This window comes from Asterias amurensis, chromosome 4 (assembly GCF_032118995.1).
Source record: "Asterias amurensis chromosome 4, ASM3211899v1".
NCBI classification, from domain to species: domain Eukaryota; kingdom Metazoa; phylum Echinodermata; class Asteroidea; order Forcipulatida; family Asteriidae; genus Asterias; species Asterias amurensis.
The window spans coordinates 2,214,481-2,238,450 of NC_092651.1; the positions used below are offsets into that span (position 1 = coordinate 2,214,481).

The 23,970-nt window shown below is 38.3% G+C and overlaps 2 protein-coding genes and 1 pseudogene across 2 annotated transcripts; 2 read left to right on the forward strand and 1 right to left on the reverse strand.

The window, feature by feature from the left end:
- The first annotated feature begins 324 nt into the window (after positions 1–324).
- On the forward strand, positions 325–6,898 carry LOC139936271 (E3 ubiquitin-protein ligase TRIM33-like). Its single transcript, XM_071931060.1, has 3 exons — positions 325–388; positions 1,661–2,923; positions 3,784–6,898. Exons 2-3 carry the CDS (start codon positions 1,666–1,668, stop codon positions 4,395–4,397), a joined length of 1,872 nt encoding a protein of 623 aa, XP_071787161.1. The 5' UTR covers positions 325–388; positions 1,661–1,665; the 3' UTR covers positions 4,398–6,898.
- An 8,673-nt stretch (positions 6,899–15,571) lies between these two features.
- Positions 15,572–17,315, forward strand: LOC139936077 (uncharacterized; annotated as a pseudogene).
- A 494-nt stretch (positions 17,316–17,809) lies between these two features.
- Positions 17,810–21,021, reverse strand: LOC139936701 (uncharacterized). The gene is made up of 4 exons (XM_071931576.1): positions 20,404–21,021; positions 19,971–20,142; positions 19,414–19,568; positions 17,810–19,006 (listed from the first exon to the last, which is right to left on the reverse strand). Exons 2-4 carry the CDS (start codon positions 20,075–20,077, stop codon positions 18,681–18,683), a joined length of 588 nt encoding a protein of 195 aa, XP_071787677.1. The 5' UTR covers positions 20,078–20,142; positions 20,404–21,021; the 3' UTR covers positions 17,810–18,680.
- Positions 21,022–23,970: the final 2,949 nt, after the last annotated feature.

Sequence of the window (23,970 nt, forward strand, 5' to 3'; positions counted from 1 at the left end):
TATTTGCATTACACCTATGTTATAGATATCAAATCTTGTTGCGCAGCGCAGGCAAACAGCAAGGGTAACTTGCTTCATGAAAGTTCACGTCAAGTTTAGTTAAAAGTTCGTGTACAAACACACCACAATAGGTTTAGCTTCAAGTATTTTAAACTTCACGGATATACCAACTTGAAAGTCCACAACTGGATTGTTTGTTCTTTATTTGCTGTACCCGGCTGTACCAGGACCTTTTGTAAATATCTGCTACGTGACTCTTGGAGTCAAAAGGTAAAACAATTTGTCGCCATTGCATTTTCGCTTGGAACATTGTTCGTGAGAAGACCTCAGTAGTACGTATAGCTGTGATCAGCGATATTTGATAGTGTTTACAGTACACAGGGACAAGGTGAGTACAAATTACAAAATTTATTAAACCTTTGCTCAAAACTCTGGGCTTTGATAGGCCTACATGTAACTATTTATTTATTTATTTCAGGAATTAGCCTTTAACTACGCACTCAGCATTGTTGAAAAGTTATTAATTCATAGGCAACGTTTTTGTTTAAATCAGAGGTTTGCATGGGTGTCATGTAGACTCTCTGGTTTGAATTTAGAAACTCAACCTCATCTCCAGTTTACCTGTGCCTCATGTCATGGTGTTAGTCAGAGGGGTGTCTGGGTGTCTTGTAGACTCCTTGGTTTGAATTAAGAAACTCAATCTCATCTTCAGTTTACATGTGCCTCATGGCATGGTGTAGTCAGAGGGGTGTCTGTGTGTCATGTAGACTCCTTGGTTTGAATGTAGAAACTCAATCTCATCTTCAGTTTACATGTGCCTCATGTCATGGTGTTAGTCAGAGGGGTGTCTAGGTGTCTTGTAGACTCCTTGGTTTGAATTTAGAAACTCAACCTCATCTTCAGTTTACATGTTTCTCATGTCATGGTGTTAGTCAGAGGGGTGTCTGAGTGTCTTGTAGACTTATTGGTTTGAATTTTAGAACCCAATTATTTTTTTTATATACAAGTCTCAACATTTACTTAAAGTTTATTGAGGAAAAAAGTGTTGTGTAGGATAGACTGGCATAAAAAAAATCAATGTACATTTAATTTTTTAACATTCTCTGGACATTTCATGTTTAGCTTTGGTCAAATGATGTCCTTTTTGATAACATCTTAAACATAGGTACATTTTTTTCTGGATACAAATGTACACAAAATTTAAGAGTTTGGACAAATACCCAAAATAATATCATATCTTTAAATTGGTTGGTGTTTCAATAGGTCGATGGGTTTGACCAAACACTGATGTGTGATCAGCATTTATTAGGCATGAATTACAGGATTCTCATCACTCTGTGCTGGGATGCTCAGTGGGCTAGTAGTTTAGTTATCAGCTCTCGGATGCTGTGGGTCATGGGTTCGAATCCAACCTGAGTAGGTTGCTTGTGATTTGTGTCTGCATCACTCAGTGGAAAGCACTGAGTATGCAGTGCTTATCACATATTGGTGAATGGTGAAGTACTTTTCTTTAGAAATTCAAACTACTGGGTACAAGGTGCTTTTTTTGTCTTATGCTTATATCTGTTAGTTTAAAGTCGTACAGTGAAAGTGGTTCTGGTAAACTAAATGCTTAATCTTATTTAAAAGTATTGTTTTGCTCCTTTGTCCTTGTTTTCAGATAAAATGGCTTCGTCAAACCCACCAAAGGTTTCAGCTCTTCAGAAAATTGTCCAGAGTCATCTGGAGTGTGGTATTTGCTTCGAGCAATATAATGATCCCAGAGTTCTTGACTGTCTGCACAGCTTCTGTAAAATCTGTTTGCAGAAATACCAGTCTACCAACTACAAAGATGCTACGATGCTTATTTGTCCTGTGTGTCTAAAAAAGACACAACTTCATCAGAAAGATGTTCAAGCTCTCAAGACTAACTTCAACATAACTGGTCTTGCAGATCAACTGAAGCTGGTCAGCTTATCTGAAGACAACCAGTGGGTTTGTAAATTATGTAAGGACAAAAATGAGGCAACTCATTTCTGTTTTGACTGCCCTGCAATCTTTTGTGCAAACTGCTACAAAGTGCACCAGAAAAGCCACACAGTAAACACTTTGAAAGACATTAGTGATGGGAAGATTGCAAGCAAAGACAGAAAACCAAAACGCCATCCAGAATGCCAAACTCATGAAGGTGAAGTGATGAGGTTCTACTGTACAACATGTGATGTGATGATTTGTAGAGATTGCACTGTCATAGATCACTGTAATCCACAACATGAGTATATTGACTGCAACCAAGCCTCATCCACATACAAACAGTCATTGGCTCAACTCTTTACTCCCCTTGAAGAAACCTTGAAGAAGCTTGCAAAATCTCAAGCAATTGCCTCAACAATGAAAGACAACCTAAACATTGCAGTTAAGAGAACCATGGCAGACTTGAAGAACAGAGCTGATGAAATCAGGGCTGAGGTAACAGCTCAAGAGAGTCGCATCATGGATGAAATAAAAACCATCCTTAAAGATCGGAACAAGAAATTGGAGGAATTTGAGCAAGCAGTGAATGTGAACTTGCAGCAAATACAGCAATCATTGCAGAGCGCCAAAGATTTCAGCAAGAATTCATTAGCTCCTGACTTCCTTGCAGTCTATTCTACTATCAGTCAGGACTTGAAGGAACTCAGAGATCAAAATCAACCCAAGATAGATCTGACCCCTTCCCATCTGAGATTCACTCCAGGGGTTTGTGACATCTCCCTTGGTAATCTGATTATGAAGAAGCCAAGGTGGGAGCTTTGTTTGGAGTATGATAAAGGAATCGGTGCGGCTAGGGATATTGACGCCTGTATTCCTGGGGATGAGATAGCAGTGGCAGACTTAGGGAAAAGCAGAGTGGTAATCTACGACACTGAGGGACACCAGAAGAAAACTATCAAACTACCACAACGTAAGTCCTTTATAATTTAAGTCTTTAGTTAGAGGTGTATTTATGCTGTAACTCTCAGTTCAAACATTTTTAAAAGCTGCAGTTGATTAGTTGTCAGTCGAACAATATTTCGTGAAAATAAGTCACTACTGTCCAAAACTGAAACCAAATCTGAAAAAGTTTAATCAAATTGATCAACTCAAATCAATCATTAAAACCCTGCAGTGAGGGACCTGTTTGGTTGCAAGGCCCCTTTGGTCATTGTCATGCTGACATTTGTCCCCTGCATAGGTTTTAAATGTTTTTTTTATATTTATAATTCAAACAATTATAATATCTCAGTTTTTTGTTCACTCCGCCATGTATTGCCTGGGTTAATTTTATTTTATTTTAAATCATTTCCAATGTATGAGATTGATTAAATGACCTTGCAGGCTAGTGCTGTTGTTATACATACTTTCTACATGATCCCCGAATTCACTCTATCTACTGTCATTCTGAATATTTACATTCTTCTATTCAACACCATCAACAAAGAAGTTTCTATTTTTAAATGATTGAATAAATAACAGCGATTAATGCAATTTAAGTAAAGACTGAAAATAAGAGTCAACGAGACTATCTTCAAAACCAAAGTTCTCTTGATAGTAGTCACCTTGCTAGTATGAACAGATTCATCTTTATTGTCCTACTGTATTTCAAAGTTGCATGTACATGTAGGTGCTTTGTGAGTTATTAGCAAAGTAATACAGACTTTTCTAATATAGGAGAAAATTTAATAAAGCAACTGTATCTTTTTCATTTTTCACAATCATCAAATTAAATAGATTGAAAGTAATTTGCGAATAAATTATCATTGTATTTGTTCTTTTATTTTTCAGGTCCAATGGCTGTTGCTGCATTCAAGAATCAGTTAGTGATTGTGGATGTGACCAACTCTGTCAAGATGTACAATAGGAATGGCAACACGATGTTTGAATTCCACACAGTGCCTCATAGTGAAGTGGGCAAGACACCAGTAAACCTCTGCAGTGTAGCAGTCATAAAGGATACAATCATGGTCGGGGATGTGGGGAGGTCAGTTATAACTAAACACGGATCCAGTGATGGTTCACTGATAGACACTGTTTCAGTTCAGACAAAACCTTGCTTCTTGGCAATTGACAGCAAGGACAGAGTAGTAGTCAGTGATGATGACAGACAAGTAGACATTGTTGGAGTCGATGGTGCTACACTAATCAGCATCTATCCAAAGATTGATAGTCAACAGGTTAAATCCTGCAGAGGTGTATGCTGTGACAGCTCAGCTATCTACATTGCAGTGGGCAATGGGTATAAGAGCAGTGGTCATATTCATCAGTATGACACTCAGGGTAGATTTCTCAGCTGTATTGCTCAGGGTATGTACAACCCATATGGAATCTCATTGACATCAGATGGTCAGCAGCTTGCAGTGGCTGACTGTGATTCAGTGAAGATTTATAACAATGTGTAATGTTATCTGATTATGATGATACTGGTAAGAGAAACAAATGCTACAAGTACAACATGTACATTGACAATAAAAATCAATATAGAATTAAAAAAAGATGTGTGTTTTTCATTCTTCAATCAAATAATAATCTGATCAGTTTAAATTAGAAACTCACAATTAGTTCAATTGATCAATAATATCAGTAATACATTCACACAATTGTTTTATTTTGAATCATGAAGTGAACTCATCTGCATCTGCATCTGCCAGCTACTGTACAAACGCCTGTTGTGGCTATCCCGTACAGATGCTTTATTAACTTTTCTTCAAACACCTCCAGGCTTTCACTGGAACTAATTTGATTCGATTTTTTTCATGTTTTTACAGTTTAATTTTTTTCCGAAATCACCCTCGGATTCTTCCATGAGAAATGTTACTAGCCTTTGCCCTCCCCCGTTTTTATGATATTGGAGAGTAATTCAAACATTTTTTAGTATAAGCCTGCATGTCCATTCAAACATTTACTGGTGGTTTGACAACCACTTTGAAAAAGTGTTAATGTAACGGTAGAAGAGTGGTCCCTTTATTGTTGTTCCTGTCTATTCACGATTGACCATGTATACTTTAATGACTTGTAATCAGAAAATAACATCTCTGCTAGCTGAGTAGAATTGGTTTCCATGCTGTCATGGTTGATTTGTAAAAGAACAACCGTTTTGTCTTGTTACTCTTTATCTTTCTCTACTGTTGAACCATTTTTAGCTTCAGGATTTTGTATGATTGCGATTTTAGGTAAAATGCCAACAAATTGTCACATGCAGGGACCATATAATTGTGATGGTAGAAATTGTCTGTTCAAGATTGACAAGTCTACTTCACTGATTTGTAATCAGAAATATAACATGCTGTGCTAGTTGAGCAGAATTCATTTTATAAACATCATTGTTGACTTGCAAAGGAACAATGGTTTACCTTGTTAATTGTATGTTCTTATGATGCTGTATGGCCTAATTGTATTGTATTGCAAATGTAATACATTTGTAGTATTTGTTGTTGTATAGTAAGCAAACAAGGAGCATTGAAAGGTCAGCTCTGATACCAATTTTGAAACAATTACCAGAAAGACTTTGCAACAGACATCAACTGGAAACACATTTGGAATTGTTTCTAACCTGTTGCTAGTCGGCTCTTTGGTAATTTATGACTAGACAGATATTTTTAGTTCATCAAACTTAACTTGATTGTAGCTCTGATATACAAAGTTTGAAATCCTTGTATGTAGTTGTTGACCAACTTACTGACATTACAATCTGAGAATGAGTAAATATGGAGTTCCCCCAACTTGCCTGGTAAGCTGGACGGCTTTATACTAAGCACTCTAAATACTCCTGGATGACCCTGAATGTGGTTCAGATTGATCCAAACATGGGTCAGGTCTAATTGGATCTAGAGTCAGGATGAGTAAATATAGAGTTCCCCCAACTTGCCTGGTAAGCTGGATGGCTTTATACTAAGCACTCTAAATACTCCTGGATGACCCTGAATGTGGGTCAGATTGAACCAAACATGGGTCAGGTCTAATTGGATCTAGAGTCAGGATGAGTAATCATGGAGTTCCTCCAACTTGCCTGGTAAGCTGGATGGCTTTATACTAAGCACTCTTAATACTCCTGGATGACCCTGAATATGGGTCAGATTGATCCAAACATTGGTCAGGTCTAATTGGATCTAGAGTCGGGGTCAGTTCTGAGTCAGGAGTTTTTAGAGTACATGGCAACTGTGAAGTAGGTTTGCTCTTGTAGACACAATAGTCTGATCATGGTGTGGAAAAAGTAGAACTAGAAATATTTGACTCTGAATCAATAAACACCATTGATCACAGAATTGATTGAAATTTCTGATGACATAACTTTATAATGGTAGATTGTTGTATTCCTATATCTTCATTTGACAATTGAACTTGTTATTATAAATGATTCTTCCAATTGACTGTGATTGCTTTGATGTTAAGAAACAAGTGTACATTATGATCAAGTCATACAAATATAAACATTTGTTTGGTATTAACCAATAAAGGAAGTTAAGTCTATTTTCTATAATCAAGATTTTTTTTTCTGTAGTTAGTAAAAAGAAGTTTGGACTGATGTGTTAAACTTTCTGAATTTGCTTTGATGTTAAGGAACATGTGTAAAGTGATTTAAAGATAAATATAATGTTTTTCCTGTTTGACATTTATTGAGAGTTAATTTTACCGGACTAAGATTGTTTATCTGTAGTTAGTTCTTAAACAGTAGTTTAGTTAATGTTTCAAACTAGGTTTGATCTGTGTTTATATGTTTTTATATACTGGACACTATTGGTAATTACTAAAAATGTAGATTGTTGTATTCCTATATCTTCATTTGACAATTGAACTTAACCGCTGAGCGGTTAAGAGCACCAAATTCAGACTCTGGTGTTTCTGACCAGCAGAGTGTGGTTTTGAATCGGTCGAGTTGGTCTTTGAAAAGCGTTTGTAACCGTTTTTTTATAAAATGCATATGATTAGAAAGATAATTTAATAGTAGAATTTAATGATCCACACAAGTATCACTCGAAATTGCGTGGTTTTCCTTTTACCTTGTCGACTAACACTGTCGGCCATTTATGGGCATGATGGGAGTCAAATTTTTGACTCCCATAAATGGCCGACCTTGTTAGTTCGCAAAGTAACAGGAAAACCACGCAATTTCGAAGCAAATTTGTGTGGATCATTGTATTCTACTTCTAAATCATCTTTCTAACCATATGCATTTTATAACAAACGGTTACAAACGCTTTTCAAAGACCAACTCGACCGATCCAAGGCAACGTGTTCCTTTAACCATTGCTTTGTCCTTCGGATGGGATGTAAAAGTCGTTGGTCCCATGTGTTGTGTAACGCATGTAAAAGAACCCAGTGCACTAATCAAAAAGAGAAGGGGTTCGCCCCGGTGTTCCTGGTTGTGGCTGCCGTATGCGCCATAGCACCTTGTATAGACCCTTATAAGGTGCTAACTAATTGGTTCTGAGACTTCATCACTGTTATAACCTATCTTTCTGAAAGTTTGTATAAACTCAGCGCCTTGAGTACCTTGTTTGGTAGATTTGTGCGCTATATAAGACTTTGCTATTATTATTATAAATGATTCTTCCAATTAACTATAATTGCTTTGATCTTAAGAAACATGTGTACATTATAATCAAGTCATATAAATATAAATACTACTTACATCATACATGTATATGAGTTTGATATTAACCTATGAAAGGAGTTTACTTTAGTTTCATTGTATAATCAAGATAGTTTTCTGTAGTTAATAGTGGAAGCAATTTTAGTACTTTCAAGTTCCAACTATCTTGATTTGCTTTTATGTTAATTGCACTGGACACTTTTAGCAATTACTCAAAAAAATTGTTGGCATAAAAACTTACTTTGTAACGAGCAATGGAGAGTGGTTGATTGTACGAAACCTTGTGGGTAACAGATCCCTCTGAAGTAACATGGTTTTAAAGAAAGAGGTATTTTTTCTCTCTAAAATACTGAACTACTTCAGGTCTAAAGCCTTTTTTTACGCATCTGAAAGTACGCTAAGTGTTGCAACAAGGGTGCATTTTCTTTCTTTATTCTCTTGCAAATTCGATGACCAGTTGAACCCAAATTTCCACAGGTCTGTTATGCTATGCATGTGTTGGGATACACCAAGTGAGAATACTGGTCTTTAACATTTTACAAAACGTGTCCAGTGCCTTTAAGAAACAGATGTACATTATAATCAAGTCATATAAATACAAACACTTTGTACATCGTTTATATGAGTTTGGTATTTACCTAAAATAAAGGGGTAACTTTAGTTTCATTGTATAATCAAGATTGTTTTCTGTAGAAGTGTCTTGGCCAAGTGGTTAAGAGCAAAGAATTCAAACTCTTGTGTTTCTGATCAGCAGAGTGTGGGTTCGAATCCCCCAGCCGTGACACTTGTGCCCTTAAGCAAGACACTTGACCATTGCTTCGTCCTTCAGATGGGACGTAAAGCCATTGATCCCATGTGTACTTATCAAAAAGAGAAGGGGCTCACCTCGGTGTTCGTGGCTGTAGCTATTACATTATGCACCGTAGCACCTTTTAAACCCTTTAAGGTGATACACAATTTGGTCTCAGAACTCATAACTTTCAGTATTGAAAATTTGCATTTAACTTTAGATTCATTGTATATAATCAAGATTTGTTTTATGAAGTTATTAGGAGTAGTTGTATTGCTGATACTTCCAACTATCTGGATTTGCTTTTATGTTAGGAGACAGGTATGTTTTATGATCAAAAATGATTTAAAGACTATTACTGTATTGGCTTGCTTTTTGACCAATATTGGAAATACATTTTACTTGATAATCAAGACTGGTTTACGCTGTTGTTACTGCATACAAAAAGTAGTATAGTTTACATGGTTTAAGTTTGTTTTGAGTAAGTTTGATCTGTATGTTAAGATTGACATTGCAGTGGATTATTGCTCATGAAAAGTTGCTTGGATTAATCTCTAAAGCAAAGTGTATTCCCAACTTTTGACATTGTCAATAAATCTGGAGATGATTCTTACTCTATTATTATTTCTGTCAAGTGGAGATTTATTTCATTTTCTTTCTCCCTCATTTTGACTGTCTAGTACGAACTGCTCTGAGCTAAGAGATAATTCCTTGCTTTAAAAATGTTTAGGAATAATTGAAGTTACTTTATCGATCTTGAAGAAGCTCAAATCTTTTCTGAAGTAAAACAATGAAGTTAAAGAATTTAAATGGTTACATACTTATATTTGTTGTCTGAAGTACAAACACCATCGGACATTTTGCCTTTAGATATTTTTTATCCGGAGAAAGTAATGGCAGATTTAGAAAGCTTGTGCAATTTCTTTTCCAAAGACACCAATTTCAACCAATTTGACCAAGTGTTAATCGATTAATGATCAATTGAATTTTGAGGTCGTGCGCATTTTGACCGGAATCAGCAAGAAAGAGTGTGCAGTAACGCGAAAACCGTTTATCAGATCGAGCTGAAATTTGAGCTTGTTGAACTGAAATTACCCTATGAACCAATTCAAATGTAGCCAATCAGCGATGTTTTGCAGCTCATCCCTTCCTTGGGTTTAGTGATGAGAAGTATCAATACAGCGCTGCCCATGATAGCCAGGCTGGGATAACGAATAATCTTATTTTAGTTTGACCCTCTCATTGATGTGTGATAAGTGCTGTATACTCACTGCTTTCAGAGTCCTGTGGAGAGTCAAATGAACCTCAGACAAAAGATGGTTCTCATGAATAAGATCCTGAACTCGGTGTAAGGATCATCATTGGTTGGATTCTACTGGATTTCACTTTCTAATCATCTACCCTCTTTCTCATCTTTGTTCTTTACAGAAGGAGAACTCAAGTCTAGTTCAGTGTCTTTAGGATGAGGAGTGTGGGAGTCTAAAGCTGAAGCAGATGATGTCACTGCTTGAGCATGAACTAGACCAAAGAAATCAGGTATGACATATGAGATGAGAGGAACCATGTGGTGTGTCTTAGAGTCAGGAAATAGGTGTGCAGACAAATCCACTGCCAAATAACATTCTGCTGCTGAGAGTGTTGCTTACTAATATTCTTTAAGCATAGATCTTAACTTTAAGATCTTAACTGCTCGGCCAATGAGCTCACCCAGTGACAAGGAGCAAGTTTGAATCATACTTAAATACTGAAGCAGTTGAGATGGTAGTCCACCTTCCTCATTCTAGAGTACATCTTAACTGCCCGGCCAATGAGCTCACCCAGTGACAAGGAGCAAGTTTGAATCATACTGAAATACTGAGGCAGTTGAGATGGTAGCCCACCTTTCTCATTCTAGAGTAGATCTTAACTGCTAGGCCAATGAGCTCATCTTGTGACAAGGAGCAAGTTTGAATCATATTGAAATACTGAGGCAGTTGAGATGGTAGTCCACCTTCTCTCATACTAGAGTAGATCTTAACTGCTAGGCCAATGAGCTCACCCAGTGACAAGAAGCAAGTTTGAATCATATTGAAATACTGAGGCAGTTGAGATGGTAGTCCACCTTCTCTCATACTAGAGTAGATTTTAACTGCTAAGCCAATGAGCTCACCCAGTGACAAGCAGCAAGTTTGAATCATATTGAAATACTGAAGCAGTTGAGATGGTAGTCCACCTTCTCTCATACTAGAGTAGATCTTAACTGCTAGGCCAATGAGCTCACCCAGTGACAAGCAGCAAGTTTGAATCATATTGAAATACTGAAGCAGTTGAGATGATAGTCCACCTTCCTAATTCTAGAGTAGATCTTAACTGCTAGGCCAATGAGCTCACCCTGTGACAAGGAGCAAGTTTGAATCATATTAAAGTAGTGAGACAGTTGAGATGGTAGTCCACCTTCCTCATTCTAGAGTAGATCTTAATTGCTAGGCCAATGAGCTCACCCTGTGACAAGGAGCAAGTTTGAATCATATTGAAATACTGAAGCAGTTGAGATGGTAGTCCACCTTCCACATTCTAGTGTAGATCTTAACTGCTAGGCCAATGAGCTCACCCAGTGACAAGGAGCAAGTTTGAATCATATTAAAATACTGAGGCAGTTGAGATGGTAGTCCACCTTCCTCATTCTAGAGTAGATCTTAACTGCTAGGCCAATGAGCTCACCTAGTGTCAGGGAGCAAGTTTGAATCATATTGAAATACTGAAGAAGTTGAGATAGTAGTCCACCTTCCTCATTCTAGAGTAGATCTTAACTGCTAGGCCAATGAGCTCACCCAGTGACAAGGAGCAAGTTTGAATCATATTAAAGTAGTGAGTCAGTTGAGATGGTAGTCCACCTTCCTCATTCTAGAGTAGATCTTAACTGCTAGGCCAATGAGCTCATCTTGTGACAAGGAGCAAGTTTGAATCATATTGAAATACTGAAGAAGTTGAGATAGTAGTCCACCTTCCTCATTCTAGAGTAGATCTTAACTGCTAGGCCAATGAGCTCACCCAGTGACAAGGAGCAAGTTTGAATCATATTGAAATACTGAAGCAGTTGAGATGGTAGTCCACCTTCCTAATTCTAGAGTAGATCTTAAATGCTAGGCCAATGAGCTCACCCTGTGACAAGGAGCAAGTTTGAATCATATTAAAGTAGTGAGTCAGTTGAGATGGTAGTCCACCTTCTCTCATACTAGAGTAGATCTTAACTGCTAGGCCAATGAGCTCACCCAGTGACAAGCAGCAAGTTTGAATCATATTGAAATACTGAAGCAGTTGAGATGGTAGTCCACCTTCCTAATTCTAGAGTAGATCTTAACTGCTAGGCCAATGAGCTCACCCTGTGACAAGGAGCAAGTTTGAATCATATTAAAGTAGTGATACAGTTGAGATGGTAGTCCACCTTCCTCATTCTAGAGTAGATCTTAATTGCTAGGCCAATGAGCTCACCCTGTGACAAGGAGCAAGTTTGAATCATATTGAAATACTGAAGCAGTTGAGATGGTAGTCCACCTTCCTCATTCTAGAGTAGATCTTAACTGCTAGGCCAATGAGCTCACCCAGTGACAAGGAGCAAGTTTGAATCATATTAAAATACTGAGGCAGTTGAGATAGTAGTCCACCTTCCTCATTCTAGAGTAGATCTTAACTGCTAGGCCAATGAGCTCACCTAGTGTCAGGGAGCAAGTTTGAGTCATATTAAAGTAGCGAGTCAGTTGAGATGGTAGTCCACCTTCCTTATTCTAGAGTAGATCTTAACTGCTAGGCCAATGAGCTCATCCTGTGACAAGGAGCAAGTTTGAATCATATTGAAATACTGAAGAAGTTGAGATAGTAGTCCACCTTCCTCATTCTAGAGTAGATCTTAACTGCTAGGCCAATGAGCTCACCTAGTGTCAGGGAGCAAGTTTGAATCATATTAAAGTAGCGAGTCAGTTGAGATGGTAGTCCACCTTCCTCATTCTAGAGTAGATCTTAACTGCTAGGCCAATGAGCTCATCCTGTGACAAGGAGCAAGTTTGAATCATATTGAAATACTGAAGAAGTTGAGATAGTAGTCCACCTTCCTCATTCTAGAGTAGATCTTAACTGCTAGGCCAATGAGCTCACCCAGTGACAAGGAGCAAGTTTGAATCATATTAAAGTAGTGAGTCAGTTGAGATGGTAGTCCACCTTCCTCATTCTAGAGTAGATCTTAACTGCTAGGCCAATGAGCTCATCCTGTGACAAGGAGCAAGTTTGAATCATATTGAAATACTGAAGCAGTTGAGATAGTAGTCCACCTTCCACATTCTAGAGTAGATCTTAATTGCTAGGCCAATGAGCTCACCTAGTGTCAGGGAGCAAGTTTGAATCATATTGAAATACTGAAGAAGTTGAGATAGTAGTCCACCTTCCTCATTCTAGAGTAGATCTTAATTGCTAGGCCAATGAGCTCACCCAGTGACAAGGAGCAAGTTTGAATTATATTGGTTAACTGTGGATAACGGTATATATAATATTTATTTTAATAAAGGGACCTTGATAATTCAGATGTCTTTCCCGATGGCTAGAGGCAGTTTGAATCATAGGTGTTAGCAGCAGGTGCCACACTGGCATCTTTGATAGGGATTAACACTGATTTTACCTTACACCAATGTGTATTGAGCATTTCAGTACAATGCCCCCCCCCCCCCTAGCAACAAAGGATCGCAGGTCCTGTGCTAACTAATGTAAGAAGAGCCCAGCAGCTGACAAATATGAAACTCCTACCAAATTATGATGGTTCAACATCTATGGTTACGGAACTTAAAAGGTCTGAAAGCCTATGTCTAATCATCAGTTAGAAAGAGTTTAATGAAATCGAAGGCAGTTACACTTAATGCTATAAGAGAAGGGGTTTGCCTCGGTGTTTCTAGCAGTGGCTGCTGAGTGCACCACAGAATCTTAAATACCCTTAGGCCTACATGTATCAGTACTGCATAAAAATCAATCAAAGTGGGGGGGACAGTGGTAGGGGACATAATATCAAATGTCCCGCACATGTTTTTGACCACCTTTATCATGAAGCTCATGGGCATCATTCCTGGGGGTGCCCCCCCAACTTTTATCAAGTTTCCCCCCTCAAGTTGGCCTATGGTTGCATCACAAAACATCTAAAATAAAGGTGGCGTTTGGTTTTATCTTTGTGTGTGCTTTGTTCTTCATTTATCCTTGAACATTGTAAAAATTACTGTGTTGACACAGAAAGTCCTGGTAGTTTTTTCAATGCTGTACATTATGTGGACCTATTTTGTTCCTGACTGTTCAAGCTTGTATCATAATCTGTCCCTGTCTTAGTTATTATTCTTGTTGTCAAACTATGTTGAACCAACTTATCGTTCTAGTCTACTAGTCTATAACCTCATTCCCAAACTTCTTGACCCCCAACAGTTAATGTCAATGCATCTTACCATCAGCGAGAAGAAGGATATGAACTAACAGACTGATGATGAAGTATATAACGATTTGGTGGTGTTGAGACAAAGCTGCACCGCACAATTGATGAGGTAAATACATCCACAATTATTGCTCATTTTGTGGAAAACAAAGTTCATTTCTTAAGAAAAGAATACACAGTAACTATGTACATGTATTTATTGCATCATATAATGAGGTATGAACTTGTATGAACTTGTCATACTTATATAGCAACTGTTTGCGGTAACACCATGTAACCTATAAATGAGTGTGGTTGGTTCTGAAAGGAACCCGTGGTTTCAACACGACTTTTTGATCAGTATGCTCATTTAGATATTATCATTACATGGTGTTGCCTCAAACTTTTACTATATCGTGTTTCCACCATGCAAAGTTTGAAATCTTACTTGAAGACACTGGACACTATTGGTAATTGTCAAAGATCAGTCTTCTCACTCGGTGTATCTCAACATATGCATACAATAACAACCTTGTGAAAATTTGAGCTCAAACGGTTGTCGAAGTGGCAAGATAAAAATGGAAGAAAAAACACTTTTGTCACACAAAGTTGTGTGCTTTCAGATGCTTGATTTCGAGACCTCAAATTCTAAATCTGAGGTTTCGAAATCAAATTCGTGGAAATTTACTTATTTCTCAAAAACTATGTTACTTCAGAGGGAGCCATTTCTCACAAAGTTGTATACTATCAACCTCTCCCCATTACTCGTTACCAAGTTAGGTTTTATTCTAATACCTATTTTGAGTAATTACCAAGAGTGTCCACTGCCTTTAATGTCATACTTGTTTTCTTATCACAACAGAAATGAATACACAAAACTGTTAAATTAAAACTATCGTCTTTTCTTTTGAAGCAATCGCACAACATCAGTAAACAGTACTGTCCAATGGCCCACACTTCCTGTATCACAACTTATATATAAAATAACAAACCTGTGAAAATGTAGGCTCAATCGGTCATCGGAGTCGGGAGAAAATACCGGGAAACCTATTCTTGTTTCCGCACGTTTCACCGTGTTATGACATGTGTTTAAAAAAAATCAATTATCCTCGATATTGAGAATTAATAATTGTTGTATTGTTTTCACAAAAAGTAAAGCATTTCATGGAAAAATATTTCAATGGAAGTCTTTCACCATTACCTTCTGTAAACCCTGTAAGTTATTTGTAAATCTGTGAACTTTTAATTTTTGTTCTGTTCAGAAAGTGTCCAGTGGCTTTAAGGTACAAAGTTCAATCTTTAGAATTTTAAAATACTTTTTTTTTGAGCTAGCTTTTAGTCGATGGAAGTGTCGTGGCCGAAGGGTCAAGAGCACCGAATTCAAACTCTGTTGTTTCTGATCAACAGAGTGTGGGTTCGAGTCCCTGTCGTAACACTAGTGTCCTCAAGCAAATCACTAAACCATTGCTTCGTCCTTCAGATGGGACGTCATGCTGTTGGTTAAGTGTGTTGTTTAATTTCACGTAAAAGAACTCAGTGCACTTGTCAAATAGTGACGGGGTTCACCCCGGTGTTTATGGCTGTGGCTGCTGTATGCCGTGTAGCACCTTGTCAACCCTTATAATGTGCTACATAATTGGGTCTCAGAATTCATAACTTTAAAACCTATCTTTCTCTTAAAATGTATATCACAGGCGCCTTGAATTCCTTGTTGGTAGATACGTGCGCTATATAAGACTTTAATATTAAAGTGCGTGGAAAATGAGAAGTTTCCATTCAATCCACTTTCAAAATCTAGTTGCTGATGTATCAAACACAATATATAAGTATACAAAGATAATTTCTCGAAATTGTAAAAAGATTAAAACAAGGATTTTTTAAAAAGCCCGCGCGTCGCGATTCTGAAAATGCAGAGGTCACGATTGGTTGTTGCGCAATGGCTGTGACGTCATAAAGGAGACTGACTAAGTCTGGTACCCATACAACTCACGCACGCTACGCAAGCCCCACATGTAATGTGCGTGTATTGTCCGCCGATTCTTTCCTCGACGAAGTAAACATGTCAGACTCTGAAAACTCCGGTGACGAATTTTGGGAAGAAATCAGTGTAGATTCTGATGGTTTCAGTGAAGGATCTGAAAGTATTTCAGGGGGATCGGGAGACAGCGATGACGTTGAGCCAGACGATGAGGATGTGGTTCGTGGGGCTGAACCATATAGATTCGAGCCACTGGCAAGACCACGCCAACAGCAAGGTGACGCTGCTGCTGCTGATGACGCCGACCCCGATGAAGAACAAGATGGGAATGACCAAGCTGCCAACAACGAGCGATTGAACAATACCGACTGGTAATTTTAATTTCTGAATAATTGACATAGTATAGTTCACTGATTTTACATAGCCTGTGTATGTAGGCTTTTGCTGATATTGATGAGGGCAAAACACGTACCCATGTGTGTATACCTGGTCATTTGGCTCATAAAATCATAGGCCTTTATACTCGCTCGTCTATATCTACACAATCATGCATCATACAATGCAAAGACAGCTTTGTTTGTGAGTAGTTTTCCGTAACTGTTAGTGTCTAATTTGTCATGGTGTCAACCAAGTGAAATTCAGTTGTGTACATGAATGTTGAGTTAAATTCCATGCCACAGTTCTCTAAAAAATGTCTGACTATTTAATTGTCTTGCTTTTTGAATTGAAGGTGTTCCTGTGGTAAATGTGTGGTGATGGAGTTCGTTCACAACTGCATTTGCTGTAAAGAGATTGCAGCCATACAGGAGAAAATCGTTCATACTGGAGTCGACACTGAGGGTTTCAGTTGTTTTACAGACCATCCCTGGTCTTCGGCTACATGTCTGAACCCCGGAACACTAGAGACAGCATACTATGCGTACCGACAACAGTAAGGGGCTAGAGCTGTTGAAGGTGACCTTCCACGGTAAGAGTTAATATCCAATGTTTTTAAATTTCAACTTTTTTTTCTGTAAGATTTTTGAACCGAAATAGAAACACACAACCTGGTTATTATATTCAGATAATCTATTTTATGAGAAACGTGACATACATGAACATGTATCAGGACACTTTTCCCACCCCCAAAGTAAAGACGACTCTCTTGATAAGCCCAATATTCCTTGTTTGAGCCCATTTCGTCAATCCCACTTATCCTGGTAACACTGATACTGGCTAGAACACTGGTCAATTCAACGTAACAAATGGACAAATGATATACAGTTTGTTGATTGTAAAACAGAACGGTATTATTTTTTATTTCACAGAAGGAACAGACATGTGTCTTATCGGCAGGTGATCAGGTGGTGTTATGGTTACCTTGGAAGACACAACAGAGTGCCCCTCCCAGCATGCATAATGGGGATAACCAGAACGACTTTCCCCGATGAAGGAGGCAACTATGAAGGGTTTAGATTTCCTGACCTTGATGACATGTAGATTTACAATATAGTAACACATAACTGGATATCAGTAACACTTTTACATGGTTTAGGAGTAAATATACAGTTTACAATGTAAATATGATGTAGTCTTTCAAAAATGAGTTTGAACGGTCAAGCGTTTTTGTAAAGTTAACAAAAGAGGCCTTTGCATTTTTTTATTATTTTTTTACACAAAATATTTTACATTCAAAGTTTTGGACTAAATATATTTGAGGGAATGCCATGTTAAATTCATTTTTGTGATGCACTCATGGATGAGTAGGAAAAATAAAACAGAATTTGTACTTTACAATAAAAAAAATGTACAATTATACAGCACAAGTACATGTGTTTGTTAAAATTCAAGCTCACCACGATGTCAAATTTAAAAAATATGTTGTTGCATTTTTATTTAAAAATGTAGTGGTAGCCATGGCTAGTTATATTGGTTGAGTTCAGTCGAATAGTATTCTAGTGTGCAAACCAAGTAACAATAAATGCATGCTGAAATGAATGCATAATGAATATCAAAGGATTATGCTCTGTTGTGTCGTCACCCCCACCCACCCACCCACCCATATATACTGCAGCAAATGGGTCCCTACACTGACAAATTGAGAAAATATTATGACTGACGATAATCCAAAATTTTTGTTTGAGGAAAAAGGGTGTGAGATGCCATTTCGACTTTTTCAATACCCCAAGGCACAGGTTGCATTCATGAACCTTTGTTTTGGAAGCATGTTTTTTTTTATCTTGAGAATTTTGATAAAATCACTGTCAGAGGCATCTTCACTGTATTACCTGTAACAAACTAAACTACATCTTCCCACTGAGCAGTGGAATGCAGACACACCAATTTCATGGGCAAAATAAAATTTCAAAAAAAATCTTTCACTTAGTTCAAAATTGGCACTGCGATTTATTAAATCTTGTGGTTTTTTTATTTTTAGTACAACAGGTTGGTCGAGTCATTAAAAATCACCTTAACAAGGAAGTCCTGCTTACAAAGAGTAAATTCTTGGGTCCCAAATATCCAGTTCTCTTTGTGTTTCTTTGACAGTTGAGTGTTTCACACAGAACATCTTATTGTGTTTCTTTTTAGAAATATGAAACTGACCACATTTGACGAATTCTTGTGTTTTGTTCAGAAGTGGGCAACAGTATAATAAAGATTGTGCACGTAAACATTTAGCTTATTTAAACCAGGCAAACGCAGCATTCCAAGTTGATATTTTTTGTGGCAATTTTGTAGGTCGGTACATGCCTTGCCAGTATCTACTGTAATGTTTCACAAGAATTTATCAAAGGTATTAAAACCAAAAAACTTCCAATTTTGTGTTAGTTGCAACAGTCCTTATCCACAAGTTTTCAATGTACCCTGTTGGTTTACACACAACTTTAACAAAATCACAAAGAATGTGCTAGCGGCAACTTGGCGTTTACTTCTTGCGTTTCTTTCTGGATGAAGGTTCTCCCTCTTGTTGGCCCTCAGTATGCCTTTTGTCAGCATGCTTGCTCTTCTTCTTCTTCTTTGTTGCCATACTTGCTGGAACAACCACACCTTCAGTCCCCTCTGGTCTTCCTACAGGCTCCACCGCTTTACCAAACCTTGACACAAATTCTTTCACAGCCTGTGTTTTGTCAGGGCGAGTTACCTTTGCTGTTAGATATCCAGGATTTGCCTTCAGCTCCGGGTACTTGGCTCTGGTGTCTGCCCCAGCTGCGCAGAGTAACAGAACCTTTTCCATGATCCTCTTGCTGAAATCTATAATGTAATAAAATCAATTATAAGGACACAACCCACAAAGTGCACATAAAACTTCATGTGGATTTGCCTAATCAATTGGTTAACTTTGATGCATGCAAAATATTGCTAGAGGAATGTGAAGGGTGAAAAACTAGGCGCAAATTGTGAAACAAGGAAAATTTTATACACAAAAATAAGGGGGTGCCCCCAAAACAAAGAAGTTGTTCATTTGAAATAAACTGTAAAAAAAGGAGACTTGAACATCAACTGTATCTTACAGAAATTTAGTCTTTGTACTGTGCCCCAAATAAAAAGTAAAAATTACTTAGATCAGTTGAAGTTTGTTTGCAAAGAAATTATTAATCAGGACAAGAACACCTCTTGTGCCAGCATATGTATGTACTTGCACACAACCATGCACTTACTGTGAGTGGCCTTTATGAGCACCTTCCTGACAGTATATCCCCCCGTGGTCTGCTTGGCCCTTGGATAGCGAATGCTGAATGCTGGATTGCCCTCCCTGTCCATGGCCTGTGCCCTGTTGGTGTTCTCGTTGAAATGAAGCACAGCAAGGTATATTCTGAAATAAACAAGGATGTACTTGTATGATAAAATGCATGGTGTTGCAGTATGTACTGCCAAAACCTTGGCCGAACCTTTAAATGAAAGCTAGTGGAATGCACAAAATACTAATGCACTGTACATGTACATTTTGTTTTTACACCTTAATCATCCAACCTAAAAGTTTCAGCCAATTATGATCTACTCTTTGAAAAATTGCAAAAATCAAGGGCAGGTCCCATAAATTAGTTAGGGGGGTCAGGCCCATAGTTATTCTTTCTAGTCAATTCCCCATCCCACAGCTTCTAAGGCATACACTACAGATAGCCTTGGGAGATCTGCAGTGCACCTCAACACCCCCCCCCGCAACCACCCTCTAAAGTATATGGTTAAACCTAGTATGTAGACCAAATTTGCTCACCTGCATAACATGTCCTCATACGAAAATGAAAACATCTTAGGCGCGTACTGGTTAATAACCGAGTGGAAGCCTTCCACCGAGGATGTCTGCATGGATGGCGACAACATTTTCACATCCTTTCTTGTCCACGTGCTGTCCAGAATGGCTGCAACTTTCTTGGCAGAAGCCGACCCTGAAAAATATTCAACAAAAGGTGTACAAACCTTTAGTGACAAATACAGTGTATGCTGGTCCATGAGAGAACAGTTTTAAAATTCAATTACTTCAAGCTGAATGAAGTCCATGGCATGGCATTGACTTAAAAAAAAAATAGAAAAAATTTTCAGATAAATTTTTGTATTAATTACTGTTAAATTTACAACCGCATTGAAACTTTCCCCAATGACCATGATTATGAATAATTGGACAAACGAAATCGGTGGGTTGTACATACCCTTGCTCTTTCCCTTTTGAGGTATGCTCCCCCAGAGCGCTTACGAGGATCTGTACTCCATGTCTTCTCTGCGGTGCTTGTGCTAGGGCCGGGCTCATCCGACTGAGTCTGCACATCGGCGGACGTCGAAGGAATTCTCGTCGAAGTACTCGGTGTCGGACGTTGATGCATGACCGATACTGTTGGTCCTTTGATGCTTGGGACATACCCAACTTTAAGTCTGAGCCGAAATGGCAAGCCAAGACTTCGCTTGTTCTTAACTGTTTCGTCAATACAATCATCGGTGAAGTGAGCCGAGCAGACAAAAGATGAACTACCTACATGTAGTGTGAAGTCGGAACGTGTGTTGTTGACGAAACGAACTCATGCTCGCTGGTAGTGCACTATCTTGGGGAAACAACAACCAAAATACTTCGGGATTTTTCAGTATATTACGTGTGCACCCGCCTACAACACACGATTTGGGCATTTTGATAGTGTCGGCACTGAACTTTAGATACACAAATCGAAGATTAAATGATACTAAACTGGGATACAACCAGAGGATAAAATTGTGAAGCTCGCATCGCTACGGCGAAAACAAAGCATACACACACACGTTGAAGCTCCTAGTGTACTTCCGCGTCACGTGACTCGATCTCCTTTATGACGTTTTTGGGGTCACGTGCATATCATTATCTCAATGTCCTACTTTTACGTTTTTGGGGCAGAGGGGGTCATGCGAGTGCTAGGGTTGTCGCTTCTTTTTCAAGGTCAAATACACAGATAATGGTAAAGTAATATTTTATTTGGAATCAGTAGGGCTTGTTTTATAAAGTATATGTGTTTCCGTCCCTCAAAGCTATCATTTTTCACGGCCTTTAATATTAATATAAATGCTTCTCTATCTTCACAGGTTGACAAAGAAACTGATAGTATCAAGAATGAGATAAATCACCACACTAAGTATGGTCGTCAGGGAACCAAGCAGGCTGTGGACTGTGGTGCCAGGGGTACTCATTGGTTGCAACTCAGGCCAGAAGTCCAACGAGAAAGTTGAGATTATTGCTGGAGTTTAAGTGAGAGGAGAGCACCAGGGTTTGAGTCTCTAACTGGAATCTGGATGAAGCTGTTCATGCATCAACCAATAACTGAGTTTGTGCTGCTGGAATTGGATTTGAAATCTCAACAATCTCAACTGAGGTCAATGATGTAGACACCTCTGATATTACAGTAGCAGTGAAGGCGTACCATGGACCCCCAAATTACTCCACAGCCATTGCTCAGAAAACTACTGTAGCTGAGAAGGCCACTGCAGTAACAGGATCCTAACTATCTCAACCAAAGTTGATGATGCAGACACCTCTCATATTACAGTGGCAGTGAAGCAGTGAGTATTTAATAATGAGTATTGAGTGTTGATCCCATGTATGCCACATGCAGCTACTGTCTGCAGAACTCACCCTAGCCCTATTTATAGGACTCTTCCTCTGTACACAGATACAGAGTCTTATTTTGGGGCGGAAAATTTTCAAAGCCTCATAACTCAAATCTTACCTCATTAAGCCACTAATTTCAACAGATTCACATTCCATGGCGGCATACATTTTTCTGTTGTGGGTTTTGGTCCTCATATATTTCTCACAAATCCGGCATTTTCGTGAAATAATGCAGCTCCCAATGCTAAGAAATTCCCGTTTGATCGTACTCTCTCACAGTGTTGTCTGCTGCCGTGCGTATGCGTATACATTTGCGTGCAAGACGCAAGAAGAGACGCATGAATTCTTGGTCATAGAATAGAGTAGAAAAAGTTTTGGTTCGCCATGGACGCGGTAAAATTTTCACGTTCGAAAGGCGACGCACATCAAATGAACACGGGAGATAGGTTGGACTCGCTGAATGTCAAGTGCTGACGGCAACAAGTCACGTTCTGCCGGCTACGCACATAAAATGAACACAGTAGATGGGCCAATGGCGGTCCCATGCCAGAACCAGTTATTTTAATTCTATATTTATGGTCATTGTATCTTGACTGTACAGCGTTAACACGCAAACGCAACGCTGCTCTGGGTCTTGCGTATACACGGCAGACTGTGAGTGTACGAACAAATATGGGAATTCCTTAACGTTGGGAGCTGCATTATTTTATGAAAATGACGGATTTGTAAAGAATATATGGCGATCAAAACCAACCGCAGAAAAATATATGCTGCCATGGAATGTGAATCTGTTGAAATTAGTGGCTTCTTGCAGGTAAGATTTGAGTTATGAAGCTGTAAAAATTTTCCGCCCCAGAAATGTACCCTGATAACTAGGACGTCACTGTAGTACAATACGAAAGTGTAAGACCGCCAGGGCTACACTCACCCTTACTTTTGGGAATCAAATTGCACATGTACAAGTTATGGTAATACTGTAAAGGCCTCATTGCCTAAAGTGCACAGCGTATTGTGTAACACACAAGAACATTGACTACAAAAAGGCACAACCAATATTATTGTGATGATGACATCGGGTGAATTGGGCTAAAAGGGCAACTTTTAGAATGTTCAAATTTAAACAGTTATTGATCCAAAGGTGACTTTATGAAGAAAAAAATAATATTATACAAGCAGTGTTTGATCATGAGAATAAAGTTTATTGACAAATATATGTAAATTTAAGGCAGCTGATGATCAATAATGTTTTGCATTATAGCACAGTGCTGTTATATTTGTTAATGTGCAGGGCATTGTGCACCCCTTTGTGCCCATCTAAAATTTAACCCTAGTTTCGGTGTGAATAATAAAGACCTATATTTTGAGAATTCTTATAACTTATATGTTTCTTGAATACTGGAAGATTGGAATGGATGTACTCTTCCAATAACTAAATGATGTACCATCCCTTCATGATATGTGTTTTGAAAACTAGAGGATTGGAATGACTGTTCTCTTCCAATAACCATTGATGTGCAACCCTTTTAAGATGATATGCCACCCCTTTAAGATATGTTTGTTGAAAACAAGAGAATTTGAATGAACATACTCTTCCAATAACCAATGATGTACCATCCCTTTAAGATATGGTTCTTTAATACTAGAGGATTGGAATGACCATCTCTTCCAATAACCAATGATGCACCATCCTTTTATGATACGTTTCTTTAATACTAGAGGACCAAATGTTTCATGAAATCTAGAACATTTGACTACCCCCCCCCCCCCCCATTAAAAACCTTGTACATAATCAGTCTTGTATGTATGCTAATGTTTATGTACTATTGGAAAGGCGTGTTTAAAATTTCAATGAACATTTTGAGGGTGTAAAGTAATTAAATGTTGCTTTATTTACACACGAGGTAACAAATGTTTGTGCATTGTAGCTGTTGTTCTAAAAATGGCCCTTTTTTAGCCTGAATGTTCTCTGACTTTATCTATGGCTTATTCCAAATCTATTGAGGATAGATCTTGAACCAATTGCATTAAGCCTGTAAGCATGAACAGTTGCCAAGCACAGAAAAAGCTTGCTTAACAGAAACTGGTTACCAGCCAAAATTACACAAGGTTTCATTGCTGGTGTTAATCACTGGAGTTAATGTTACCTTCA

Coding starts and splice junctions, on each gene's coding strand:
- LOC139936271 (XM_071931060.1), top strand. CDS start 1,666: ATGGCTTCGTCAAACCCACCAAAGGTTTCAGCTCTTCAGAAAATTGTC. Junction 2,924..3,783: donor AACTATCAAACTACCACAAC/GTAAGTCCTTTA, acceptor TTTATTTTTCAG/GTCCAATGGCTGTTGCTGCA.
- LOC139936701 (XM_071931576.1), bottom strand. CDS start 20,077: ATGTTGTCGCCATCCATGCAGACATCCTCGGTGGAAGGCTTCCACTCG. Junction 19,569..19,970: donor TATGAGGACATGTTATGCAG/GTGAGCAAATTT, acceptor TGTTTATTTCAG/AATATACCTTGCTGTGCTTC. Junction 19,007..19,413: donor GCTCATAAAGGCCACTCACA/GTAAGTGCATGG, acceptor ATTACATTATAG/ATTTCAGCAAGAGGATCATG.